This window comes from Mandrillus leucophaeus, unplaced genomic scaffold (genome assembly GCF_000951045.1).
Source record: "Mandrillus leucophaeus isolate KB7577 unplaced genomic scaffold, Mleu.le_1.0 Scaffold320, whole genome shotgun sequence".
Classification (NCBI taxonomy): domain Eukaryota; kingdom Metazoa; phylum Chordata; class Mammalia; order Primates; family Cercopithecidae; genus Mandrillus; species Mandrillus leucophaeus.
In genome coordinates this window covers 2425044-2439148 of record NW_012103366.1, presented here as the reverse complement: position 1 = coordinate 2439148, position 14105 = coordinate 2425044, and the positions used below count along the sequence as shown (strand labels likewise).

The 14105-nt window shown below is 36.4% G+C and overlaps 1 protein-coding gene across 1 annotated transcript in view; it reads right to left on the bottom strand.

The window, feature by feature from the left end:
- Positions 1 to 7000: 7000 nt before the first annotated feature.
- Positions 7001 to 14105, bottom strand: part of SLC30A9 (solute carrier family 30 (zinc transporter), member 9) — a 116679-nt gene continuing 109574 nt past the window's right edge. The window contains exon 18 of the mRNA XM_011987991.1: positions 7001 to 8453. Within this exon, the coding sequence (XP_011843381.1) occupies positions 8409 to 8453 (45 nt within the window). The 3' untranslated portion in view covers positions 7001 to 8408. The remainder of the gene's footprint in view (positions 8454 to 14105) is intronic.

Here is a 14105-nt window from a genome sequence, read left to right as displayed (position 1 = left end):
ACCTGCACGTTATGCACATGTACCCTAGAACTTAAAGTATAATTTAAAAAAAAAAAGTGTGGTAAACCTGCACCTCCTTCCTTTCTCACCACCTGGGCCCACCAATCCCATATTTTGATCTCTGAGACCTTTACGTGATGAATGGTATCATACTTATTTAGCCCTTTGCTTGGCCACAAGATAAACTAACATGAACATTCAGAATCATAATTTATCAACTTGGGTAAGAATTTTTGATGGCTCAAGAACATTTTTGTAGGGTTCAATTGTTCCCTAATGTTCAGAATGTATAGTATGCATTTGAATGAGAGGAAGTCAAATTCAAATTCTTCATTTTGAACATGAGAAATGTATTAGCTGAAAGCAATGCTTACCAGTTGGTAGCCTTAAGTTGTAGCCCAAGAGCTATTTGTATTGATACATTTCTAAGAGATAAGCCAGAATTTTATCCTCCTGCCTCCAACAACAAAAACCAGGCACTCTAATGTTGTGCACTGTACAGACACTCTCAAATATTAAAGAGAGATTAGGATTACTTTAATCCACCACATCAGGACTGTCCACAACAACTTTCTGTGATAATGAAAATGTTCTATATCTGCAGTGTACAACACAGTCACTGGCCACATGTGGCTACTGAACACATGAAAATGTGGCTAATGCAACTGAGGAACTGAATTTATTTTATGTAATTAATTTAAATTTAAATATCCCCATGTCACTAGTGGCTACTATATGGTAAAGCATATTATGTGTTACTTCCTGTTGACGTAGTAATTTTCAGTAAACACAACTCTGGAAATAGGCTGTGTACTTAAATTATCAGAAGGTTCATTAATATATATACTATTTTATCATCTTTGTGGAATAGGGGAAATATATATAATAAATGTATGTATATATGAATATATACATTAAATATCTATAAGGATATATCACAAGCTTATAACAGTTGCCTCTGGGGAAAGAAAATGGATAGCTGGGAGCAAGGTTGAGAGAATGTTTCCTATAAATCTGTTTGAACATTCTGAATTTAGAATCATGTGAATGTTTTATCTATTCAAGTACAATTATAAAATATAGTCAGCTTTTCGTATCCATGGGTTCGCATCTCTGATTCAACCAACATCATATTGAAAATACTCAATGAATAAAAAATTGTGTCTGTACTAAACGTGAACAGGCTTTTTTCCTTGTCATTGTTTCCTAAACAATACAGTATGACAACTACTTATATAACATTTATATTGTGTTAGGTATTATAATAGAGATTAAAGTATCCTTGAGGATGTGTGTAGGTTATATGCAAATATGCCATTTTATAGGAAACTTCAATATCCTTGAATTTTGATATCCCAGGGATATCCCCACAGGGTATTCCTACAGATACCAAGGGATGACTATATATATAAATTTTTTTTTTTTGAGACGGAGTCTTGCTGTGTCGCCCAGGCCGGAGTGCAGTGGCATGATCTCGGCTCACTGCAACCTCCGCCTCCGGGGTTCAAGCAATTCTTCTGCCTCAGTCTCCTGAGTAGCTGGGACTACAGTTGCACACCACCTCGCCTGGCTAATTTTTGTACTTTTAATAGAGACAGGGTTTCAGCATGTTGGCCAGGCTGATCTTGAACTCCTGACCTCGTGATCCGCCCACCTCGGCCTCCCAAAGTGCTGGGATTACAAGCATGAGTTACTGCGCCCGGCTGGGATAACTATATTTTTGAAACTTCTGATTAATTCTAATTTTCACACCTCTCCCTGAATTTCTTTCCTACATGGTTCAAATCAATGACTGACATTTGAACAAAATATTATCTTCTGGATATGTTTATCCATGGTAGTAATAAATATCATGTAAAAAATAGGCCGGCACGGTGGCTCACGCCTGTAATCCCAGCACTTTGGGAGGCCGAGGCGGGCAGATCACAAGGTCAGGAGTTAATGACCAGCCTTGCCAATAAGGTGAAACCCCATCTCTACTAAAAATACAAAAATTACCCGGTCAAGATGGCAGGTGCCTGTAGTCTCAGCTACTCGGGAGGCTGAGAGAGGAGAGTCGCTTGAACCCGGGAGGCGAAGGTTGCAGTAAGCCAAGATCGCGCCATGGCAATCCAGCCTGGAAGACAGAGCGAGACTACTATGTCTAAAAAACAAAACAAAATAGCCTAAAATAACAGACAAGACCTCAGCGTCCATAAAAACCTTAATGAGGACCGTGCACAGTGGCTCACGCCTGTAATCCCAACACTTTGGGAGGCCAACGGGAGGATCACGAGGTCAAGAGATCAGCATCATCCTGGCCAACATGGTGAAACTCCATTTCTATTAAAAATACAAAAATTAGCTGTGGTGGTGCCTGCCTGTAGTCTCAGCTACTCGGGAGGGTGAGGTAGGAGAATCGCTTGAACCCGGGAGGCGGAGGTTGCAGTAAGCCGAGATCGTGCCACTGCACTCCAGCCTGGCAATAGAGTGAGACTCCATCTCAAAAGAAAAACACAATAACAAAAACCCCCCAAATCCTCCCACCCAAAAAAACAAAAAAAACAACTCAATGATCCATGCCCTACCCCACCGGTCATCCTCCTGTCCCAAGAGGTCTGGGTTAGATTTAGCTAACTATTCTGACTACTGAATATAAATTAGGTGACTGTATAATAATATAATGAATATTTCCTTTCTACTTTTTATACAGTGTTACTTCTTTTCGGCTTTTCTGTTTAGCAGAAAGCTTCCTTGAGAGTTCAAATTCTGACTCTGCCTTTTATTGGATGAGTAGCCTCAAACACTAATATTAACTACTGTATCTGTTTCCTCATCTGCAAAAATGTGAATTACAGACCACATTTCACTGGCTCTTTGTGAGGATTAAATGTGTATATGTAGGCCGGGCGCAGTGGCTCATGCCTGTAATCCCAGCACTTTGGGAGGCCGAGGCAGGCAGATCATGAGGTCAGGAGATCGAGACCATCCTGGCTAACACGGTGAAACCCCGTCTCTACTAAAAATACAAAAAATTAGCTGGGTGTGGTGGTGGGTGCCTGTAGTCCTAGGTACTCGGGAGGCTGAGGCAGGAGAATGGCGTGAACCCAGGAGGTGGAGCTTGCAGTGAGCCGAGATTGTGCCACTGCACTCCAGCCTGGGTCACAGAGCAAGACTCTGTCTCAAAAAAAAAAAAAAAAAAGTGTACATGTAAAACAGTACCTGGCAAACAGACCTCAAAATATTGTTAATGGCTATTATAATACTAACAAGTATATATTTCAGTCTATTTAAAACCCTTTTCAAAGGGTTTGATTTTGGGCCTTAATGACATATACAATTCTTTTCCTGTGCAAATCATAAACTGTAGTGGTTCTACTTTCAATAGGTTTTGAATTTTGGGAGGGAATTATACCCTCTCAAAATACCAAATTACTTTGGTTTAGTTTCTCATGAAAAAGAAAATACAGTTGGAATTCCTACAGGATTAGTATAGAGTTCAATTTAGATCACAGTGCAGGCTGGCCTTAGGTTGAGGGTTTTGATGTTCCCATATTTTGCATTTTTTTCTCTAAATATACTCTTGTAGACACATCTGAAACAAAACAGCCTAATTAAAATCTAGTTATGTCAAAATGTACTGATAATATATATCACTAAGGAATATAACTTTCCAGATTTTGTTTTACCAAACACATATTAATAGTTAATATGTTAATAAACAGTATATTAATAACAGTTCTTTTTAAACTGAAACTGATTATAAAATGATTAAGTTATTATAGTTTGGTTTTATAAAACCAAAAAGTTAATAATTCTCTTTAAACTGAAACCGATTATAAAATGATTAAGAGTTATTATAGTTAGGTTTTGTATGACCAAAAAGAATCTTAAAAACTAACAGGCACACTGAATGAGTAACAAATTCTGTTCAAAAACATAGGCATAATTTTTAGGGTAAAATATATCAGATTATACAGTTTAGTTCTTAGCACATGAGGTAAAGAAGAATTTATGTTCAACATTTATTTCTCAAGGGAAAAAAAATCCCAAACTAATAAATGAGTTGCCTTTATTTACATATGACATTTATTAAGGGAAAAAGTATCCTGAGGGGCCAGGACCATGTTAATGTGCCAGGGAAATCAGATGAAATACAATATAACAAATGAAATTTTCTTTTTGCATAAAGCCAAGTCTAAGGATGCAAGTAAACTTAACATGCAAATATAAAGGCTATCAGACTAATCTTCTATATAAATGCCTTCCAAAGTTCCATTTCAGAGACAGGAATGGAGGATTTAGGGGAGACAATCTTTGAATCAACATTTTACCTTCGATTCTTTGCTTCACTGACTTCTGACAGTTTGGCAAATTGGGGGTCATCACGTTTAAAAGAAATGCTGCCAAAGCTTGACAAATGCAATCTAAGAAGATAATACAAATTCTAAATGCCTGTGCAGTTTTCTGTAGTTCCCAGCATTCTTCCTCAAAAAGTCATCAGATTTAAAACTTAGAAACTCTTTAGATGGTATTTTAGCAAAAATCATTATCTAAATTATGAGATAAGGTAACACTGAAAGCCATATACCAAAAACTCAAGCCTTAAATGTTATTTTGTTATTCACTTTGCAGTATGTATGTGTGTGTAGGGGGATGTATGCAGGGATTAACTTTGCTTTTGAAAAAGTTTGAAAATTTTTCCATCTGATCTTATCTCACGGGTTCTTTAGTATATGTTCAGGAACCTACCTCTTTGGAGTTGGGTACTATAGGCCCCCAGGATAGTCCACTTAAAAACAGATCACCGGGAGCAGTGGCTCACACCTGTAATCCCAGCACTTTGGGAAGCCGAGGAGGGCGGATCACCTGAGGTCGGGAGTTCGAGACCAGCCTGACCAACATGGAGAAACCTGTCTAAACTAAAAATACAAAATTAGCTGGGCATGGTGGTGCATGCCTGTAATCCCAGCTACTCGGGAGGCTGAGGCAGGAGAATCACTTGAATCGGGAGGCAGAGGTTGCAGTAAGCCAAGATTGTGCCATTGCACTCCAGCCTGGTCAACAAGAATGAAACTCCGTTTCAAAAAAAAAAAAAAAAATCTCCACCCCTCATCCTCCCACTGCTATGATGAAAACTGTGCCATCTTATATAGAGTTTGGGGCCTGCTACTTACAGTGAATTAGAGATCCATTCTGAACCAAAGCTAAAAGTAGGTACAGATGCTCTTTGACTTAATGAGGTTATGTGCCAGTAAACCCATCATAAACTCAAAAATTCTTAAATGCAACCATTGTTAAGTCAGGGACCACTGTATACCTCACGTTTGATAAATCCTAGATTTTAACTTTGGGCAAATAGGAATCCATCATAGATCCTTGACTGCCCCTCCTCTCTGTCCAGAATTATTTTTGTAATTATTCTCCTGCAGAGAATATTTTTCTTAAAAATGATTTATATGCTTTAATATTCAAATGCTATATGCCGAAATAGATACAAAGAAACATTAATTTGGTAAAATAACAAGAAACCTGAGAAACTAAATACAACATTATTTTTGGAGAAAGAGATCCAAATTCTCTGATTTTTTGAGACAGGATCTCACCCTGTTATCCAGGCTGGAGTGGCACGATCATAGCTCATTGCAGCCTCGACCTCTGGGGCTCAAGTGATCCTCCCACCTGAGCCTCCTAAGTAGCTGGGACTACAGGTGCTGATATGCTTTGGATCTGCGTCCCCACCAAATCTCATGCCAAATTGTAATCCCCAGTGTTGGACGTAGGGCCTGGTGGGAGGTGACTGGATCATGGGGGCGGAGTTCTCATGAATACTTCAGCACCCTCCCCTCTGGGTACTGTATAGCGAGTTCTCATGAGATCTGGTTGTTTACAAGAGCAGCACCTACCCTGGGCCTCTTGCTTTTCCTCTGGCTATGACTGCTTCCCCTTCGTCTTCCACCATGAATGAAGTTTCCTGAGGCCTCCCCAGAAGTAGAAGCTGCTGTTTCCTGTTCAGTCTGCAGAACCGTGAGCCAATTAAAGCTCTTTTCTTGATTACTCAGTCTCAGGTATTTCTTTATAGCAGTGTGAGAAGGGACTAGCACAGGTGAACACCACCACACCCGGCTAACTTTTTTTTAGTAGAGATGAGGTCTCGCTGTGTTGTCCAGGCTGGTTTTGAACTCCCGAGCTCAAGCAATCCTCCTGCCTCAGCCTCCTAAAGTGCCGGGATTACAGGCATAAGCCACCATACCCAGCTCAAATTCTCTGATTTTAAAATTCAATGACTCTAGAAAAATTTCCTGATTCACATAAATACTCAAATTCCTTGATATGTTGTACTCCTTTATTTCTTATTTTACATAAACAAACTTTATGTAAGTTTATCAGTGCAAAACAGAATTAGAAAAAATGGCAATATAAACCTTCAATTATTATTTAAGAATGGTATGACCTCAACCAAAATCAGATTTAAAAAGAAATATCAGAAACTGGCTTTTTTTAGGGAATTCTAAAAAAAAAATTACCATTTGGAATACCTGTTGCACATTAACTTTGAGGGTCATCTTGGGGAAAAAAATGAGTTAATTATTCTTGTCTGGCTTTGTGAAATTTTTCAGAGTAATATCACTAAGAGGAAACTGGATATAATTTGGTACTTTCCCATATGGCAATGACATGAAGTAACAAATGGCAAGTGGTAAAGGGGAAGGAAGAAGAAAAAAGTATAGAGTGAATCGTAACGGGTAAAAAAACCAAGGTTTTTTTTTTTTTTTTTTTTTTTGTAAAGAAGGGGTAAGGAATTTGAAACTTTAAGAATAGAGTATCAAATTTTATATATATATATATATATATAGATGTAGAACACAATTTGCTATCTTAAAAATAAAACTGGAATGTTATTTCACTTAAAATATACAGTATGCAAAATACTCTAAACAGTAAAATTTAAAAAAACACAAAAAAACCAATGTAAATGCTTGTAATTTTTCCAGTAAATGAGATTTCTAGATCAAAAATCACCATTACAAACCCTTTAACCAAGGATTTATTTTTTGTTTCCAGCATTACAATTTGTAATAATTCATAAATTTCCATTTCAGTACGTTTTAAGACACAGATCTCACACAGGCAGTTGTGTCCACATGTTAACAACTCTTTTATTCAGCAAAGAGATCACCCAGCCGCCATTCTCATATAAACAATGCTCATTGCTACCTGAACATTTTAAAGTACGTTATGAGTTGTTTTGATGATGACAGCTGTAGCTTTTCACCACATTTTCAATTACTGAATTGCATGTTTTTTTCACCTTGATAACTTAGGGTCAGTAGAAAGCTATTTACTTACATGTTATAGTCAATATTCTATGCTAAATGCCCATTTGTAACTGGAAGAAACTCACAGACACACTATGAACTATATTATACAAAATCATGACCATGAGTTTCAGTGAGAGATTCTGTCTCTCTTAAAGCAAGAAATATCCCACAGCTCAGATTTACATAAGTAGTGCCGCCTTTTAAATAAATTAAAAGTCAAATGCTGTCCTGCCTGTAAAATTATAAATATTTCTAACCCATTTTACAGAATTTTAAAATGTTTATAAATGCATTATCTCCCAGTAAATAAACATTACGGTACTGAACCTCATTTAAAAAAAAGTCATCACACTGGCCCATGGGAACATCTAGGACTGTACCTCCTAACATTAAAAATTAAACCAAATAAGGGGAAAAGAGCAAAGAAGAAAAAAGAAATTTTACAAAGTGGCAACTACTATGACCTAAAAGTGTATACTGAGATGTCGTCATTCAATTCAGTAACTAAACATTTCTGGAATGAACATTTGTAGATAACTAGGTAAGGAGAGTGATTCTCTTAGCACTCAGGTCAAAATCACAAAGTATGGAGAAATAATTTCCACATTCTATAAGAAAATACAGACTTTGAAACGGAGTGACTGTTTAAAAACTACATACCAAGATTTAGCCAGAACGTTCAAGATTGGCAGATTCTGATGGAGTGAAATCTTCAGTGGCAACAAATTAAAAATCATGATCCTATGGATGTCACTTATTTTTACCAATGTGAAAAAAAGAAAGATGATTGCAAAGTACGGTATACACTGAACAGGTGAAATATGGGACATTATGAACAATTTAAATAACCAAAATGTTCCCTATGGAAGCATAAAAACATGATTTGCAAATTGATTCAACTTGTAGTGTCTCTCTTAGATGTAAGAAGTAGTTTTAGTTCTGTGTCCTGCTGAATTGCTCTTTACATAAAATATTTCCTTCATCTTAAAAAAAAAAGGCTTCTGCATGGCACTGAGTCCTTCAGTGTAGGAGAGGAGGAAACTTTGTAGAGTAGACGGACAAACTTGTTTCCAAGGTCCCCCACCCAGGTGATTCATTCCATCAAACTCACAGTATCTCCAAATCTACATGTCGAACTTCAGGATTTCGTTTCTGTAAAGAAAAATCACCACCACATTATTTGTAGCAAAATAAAATCTTGTTTCTTTTTATTCCTCTTGATCATTAGAGCCAATGAAAACATTTGCAAACTATTTCACTACAGCATACTAATAAGAGAAACAGTTGCATAAGGAAAAAAAAAAAAAGATCAATAGGTAAATAGACATACTATAAACAGTACAATAAGTAGTCCCACATTTCCTAAGTTTTTTCATGTGTTCGTTAATACAAAAATGCATTAAGGATCTAGTACATGCCAAGCATTGCAAAGCACTGGAAATACACATTTTTGTGTGGTGAAAAGAAAATCACTGCAAAGCAATAATAATCAGAAAGAGTAAACTGACAACCACTCATTTTATATACTTCAGCAACAATCCATATATTCTTGGGCTGGGCACTGTGCTAGAAAACAGAGCTATGATTATTAAATAAGACTGTTCCTGACCCCAAGTGGCTCAGTTTAGCTAGGGAGACAAGCATAGCAGTAACCACCTACAAGTTAAAGTATTAGAGCTAATAATAAAAAGTTAACATTTATTGGGTACTTACTGAAGTATCAAGTACTGTGTTACATGTGCACATGTATGTGTGTTTTAAAAGCCTAATAACCTAATTATTATTTCCATCTTATACTTGGGAAAACTGAAGTATGAAGAAATTAACTAACCTGTCTGAAGTCACACTGCTAGTAAGTGATGGAACCAGGACTGATTCCAGGCCTGACTCCAGACCTGATTCCAGACCCCAAGCTCCTATTACACTGTACTAAATAATAACACTAGGAGCAAAAATGAGACAGCCATTTTGCTCATGGGATCTAGAAAGATTTCAATGAGGGTATAATATCTAAGCTAGGTCTGCATATGGTGAGCCTTCCAGGTAGATAATGAAGAGTGTCTAGACAGAAAACACAACATCAGCAAAGTCAGACGGCCTGCAACGTGTGCAATGGCACTATGGTATAGCTAGAACAGAAGCTGCAAAAAGGGTAGGGTTGGTAATGAGGCTGGAAAGACAGGCAGAAATCAGGTTACTAAAAATCTTACATGCTAGCTTAAGGAACTTCAATTCAATAACAACCAATACTGTCTACTATTACATGCCTACTCTGTGCCAGGCATTGAAGTGTATATGACAATGAACTGGGAACAAACAGTATTTGCCTTCAGTGGACTTATGTTTGGTAGTGAAGTGATACGGGTAAATTAAGTAGCCAATTACAATACTCGGCTACCACAGAGCAAAGTAAAGATTTGGGGTTTCTTTTTCCTGTGAGTGCACAAAGGAAAGGCACCTAAATCAACTTGAGGGGAATTACAAATATAATAAAATGTAATATATTAATACTGTGAGAAGGGAGGACAGAAAGTAGTGTATAATTACCACACCTATCGAAGAGGAAATACTGTTAAATCAAGAGAAGTAGTATAAGACTTTTATATAGAAATATGGCAGTAAATAAAGACATACTAAAAGTATTAAAAATTATTTTATCTCTTAAAATATAACTAATGAGGTAAGTGAGGCAGTGATAGTTATTTCTGTTATAATCTTTTCAGTTCTATTTGACTTTATAAACTTTGTGCATTATTTGATAAAAATTGCAAAAATAGATCACAAGGGGAGAAAAGTTCCTGTAAATGATTCAGTTAGGATTAATAATTCCTAGCTTAAAAAGTAATATCCTAGGACCATGTGCATATTACTCGTATTAAAGGCATCCAGTCATAAAAACAAAATCTGGCAGAATACTGGAGTTTTGCTCCAGCAAGAACACTCTATTGAGTGCACACAGGGATTTTTCTTATAACTAGTGTCGTTCAAGTGTGCCTGGGGGTACCTTCCTCTTAGATCCTAACGTGAGAATGACCAGGGACCTTTTAACAAGGTGGGTACACTTTTGTTCTCAACCTTTTCCTTATTTAAAACCATTCCCTGTCTCTAGAACTCTGTAAACTCAATATGGAATTAAAAATAAAATTCTCCAAACAAAAATGAAACTAAATTTTATCTTCCTACTCCAATCAACTCTTACCTATCCTAATATGACTTGAAAAATTTACCTGTTCATTGAAAGTTTGACATTATTCTATCTAAAAAGCACAATATAAACAAATGTGTACTAATAAAAGCTTTATCTCAAAAAAAAAAACCTAAAAATTGGCTCTGCTTTTAAAAATCAAATTTTCAGAGTAAACTAATCAAATTTGTAAAAATGTATGTGCACAATACAAAGCACACAATATATGCTGAATGAATGAGTAAATATGATTAATATCCTTAAAATTCAATGTTCATTGCCTAACAAGATATCATGTGTATACTAGAAACTAGTATTTATGGAACAGAACTGAAAATCAATAACTGGTATCCAACATAAAATTTTCATTCACTTATTCAACAAATACTTTAAAATCTACTATATTCCTTACATTGCTCAATAACAATTAGGCTATTTTACACACCATGAGGATTTTATTCCAATACTTGCACAGAGTTAAAACCCAAATTACATAATTTATTTTGCAATGCTGCAGATTCATTAAAAACAATGCTATAAGAGAAACTGGAGAAACAAAGGCAAAGTAAAGAACAGAGCATTTAATTCAGACATTATTTATAAGGAATTTACGAATGCTACAGCAGTCTCCCAATGAACTAATTTCCATTAATCATCATGAACAAAAAACTTAATGGAGGGATAGGAGAAAGGTTTATCTATACTCTGAAATATAGAGATAGGACAAAAAAATGTTTAACAGATCAAAGAACTTTAAAATCATAACAAGATATATTTATATTAATTTTGTAGTTCCCATCTTGTAATATGGGAATCTACGAATTAGTCTCTATTATTTTTAACACCTTTACAAAGAACTATACAAGTTCTAGAATTTTTTTTTTTTTTTTTTTTTTTTGAGATGGAGTCTTGCGCTGTTGCCCAGGTTGAAGTGCAGTGGCACTATCTCGGCTCACTGCAACCTCTGCCTCCTGGGTTCAAGCAATTCTCCTGTCTCAGCCTCCTAAGTAGCTGGGACTATAGGCGCCTGCCACCACGCCCAGCTAGTTTTTCTATTTTTAGTAGAGACGGGGTTTCACCATATTGGTCAGGCTGGTCTTGAACACCTGACCTCAGCTGATCCACCCACCTTGGCCTTCCAAAGTGCTGGGATTACAGGCATGAGCCACCATGCCCAGCCACAAGTTCTGGAATTTTAAGCCAAAAATATAGTCTATTTCAACACTCAATGGCATTACTCAACAGAGATGGCTCTACTGCTACAGAATTACATAAATGAGTGTGACCTTCCAAAATAATCCAGTAATAATTACAATTTAAACTTGGAAGGCAACCATGAGATACTAAAAATGAAGGAATATGCCAGTGAACAAAGTTTTAGTTTTCAAAAGAAAATCAGCTTATTTTCATGACTAGGAAAAACAATTACATTCGTGCATTCCCTTTTGGTTTAGCACCTCAACTATGAAGATGTCCTTTGACTTAAGATTAATTATGCTTTATTATCTTAGCCAAAGATGTTCCCAACTGAATGTATGGATTATACTTAGCTTACTGGTTTGAAAGACTTACATAATTCAAAAACATTCTTAATGATTTAATAGCCTCTACTTAAAGTACAAAGTTAACTAAACAAAAACAATAAGGTCTGATTGTTATAAGAGTAAATATAGGTGATAATGACCAATTTGTTGATTATTCTTAAATCTGGCTTCTGATTTCTTGTATCTACTAAAATGTAAAGCAAATATTTAGTCCATTATTTTCCTTGCCAGCAAAATAAAAACAAATAGAATAAAGAGCAAAGTGTATTCAATCTTGTGCTACCTTGCACAAAAATAACCATCGTCTCACATTTTATATACATTAGTTGTTCGCAAAGTGCAGTTCAAAGACTGCTGGGGTCCTGAGACCTTTTTAGGGGGACTCTAAGGTCAGAACTATTTTCATAGTAACTCTAAGACATTCTTTTCTCTTTTTTTACTATGCTGACATTTCCTGATGGCATAAAAACAATGGTGGGTAAAACTGCTTGCACATTTGCACAATTCAAGGCAAATGGCATCGAACCATACCAGTAGTCATTGTCTCTACTGTCCCACACTGGACATAAAAAAGAAAAAAAGCCGGTTTCATTTTAAAAAGTCTTTCATGAAATAGCAAATGTATCCATTGTACAAGGATAATCCCAACCTTTGAATTCACTTTTAAAATCCTGTGACAAAATGGAAAGTATGTAAAAGTACTTCTGTGATTGCTTGAGTTGTGAGCTGAATAAACTGCTTTTTAATCTAGAATATATTTTTATTTGAAAGATTAACAAACTCAGTTTATTCAAATTTGGGTATTTGGCAGGCATCTTCTAAAAAAATGAACAAAATGAGTCTTATTTCAAGGAAAATAACAGTATTTGTTGCTAATGATAAAATGCAAGCTTTTAAGTGAAAATTTAAGTTGAAAAACATATCCACCCCTATGAGCCTGACAGAGTACCCATATTTAGAAATGTATCAACATCTGAAAGATCTATGTACCTCACTGAACCAGTATTTTCCAAAATACTAATTCATAATGTTATAGAATCATGCATGGGTAAAGGATTCATTCAGAGTGTAAAGACAGACCAAAAGATTTTAATATAACAGTGTATAGTAGAGAATTAATCTTACCCAAAGGGAGGTTTGGCTTTTGTTCTCCATAACCCGGAGGGAATTTCTAGGCCCTTGACATGTCCTGCCTAAGAGTGTCTTTGTTTATCTGGGGGCATTAGCCACCAGACAGTCTAACAATGTGACATATGATGGGGGCCTTTGACCACACAGTATCTGCTCCACCTCTAGAGGGGCTAGAAACAAAAGGTCAGCCACTTAGGCAGTCAACCATGGAGCCTCAATAAAATCTCTGGTCAAGTCTCAGATGAGCTTCCTGGTTGGCAACACGTCATGCTACTGTCAAACTTCACTGCCAGGAGAGTAATACTGTACATTACAGAGAAAAGACAACTGAAACGTCATGTTTGGAACTTTCCTGGACCCTGCCCTATGCACTTCTTCTGTTGGCTGATTTCAATCAGTATCCCTTCCCTGTAATAAACCAAACCATAATGGGTATAACATGATTTGGTGAGTTCTGAGAGTACTAGTGAATTATCAAACCTGAAGTGCTCTAGGGAACCTACTGAACTCACAGTTGGTATGAGAAGGAAGGACAGTCTTGTAGACTGTGCCCCCTACCTTCACAAGTAGCATATGAAAAGAGAATATCACAATTATCTCAAAAGGCTATAGGAACAGTTCTCCATTTCCTTCATATTCTTCGACCAAACAATCAATCACTATGACAGAAGGCAGAAGCAGATATGGGACTGTAGCTGTCTTCTACTAAGTCAGGCATAAGAAACTTTCCCAAAAATGTGAAATATCACTCTTCTAACTACGTTTTTTCATTTTGGAAAATATAACTATTTATATAAAAATGTGGGCTTAGCGTGGTGGCTCACGCCTGTAATCCCAGCACTTTGGGAGGCTGGGGTGGGCAAATCACAAGGTCAGGAGTTCAAGATCAGCCTGGCCAACACAGTGAAACCCCATCTCTAACTAAAAATACAAAAAAAAAAAAAA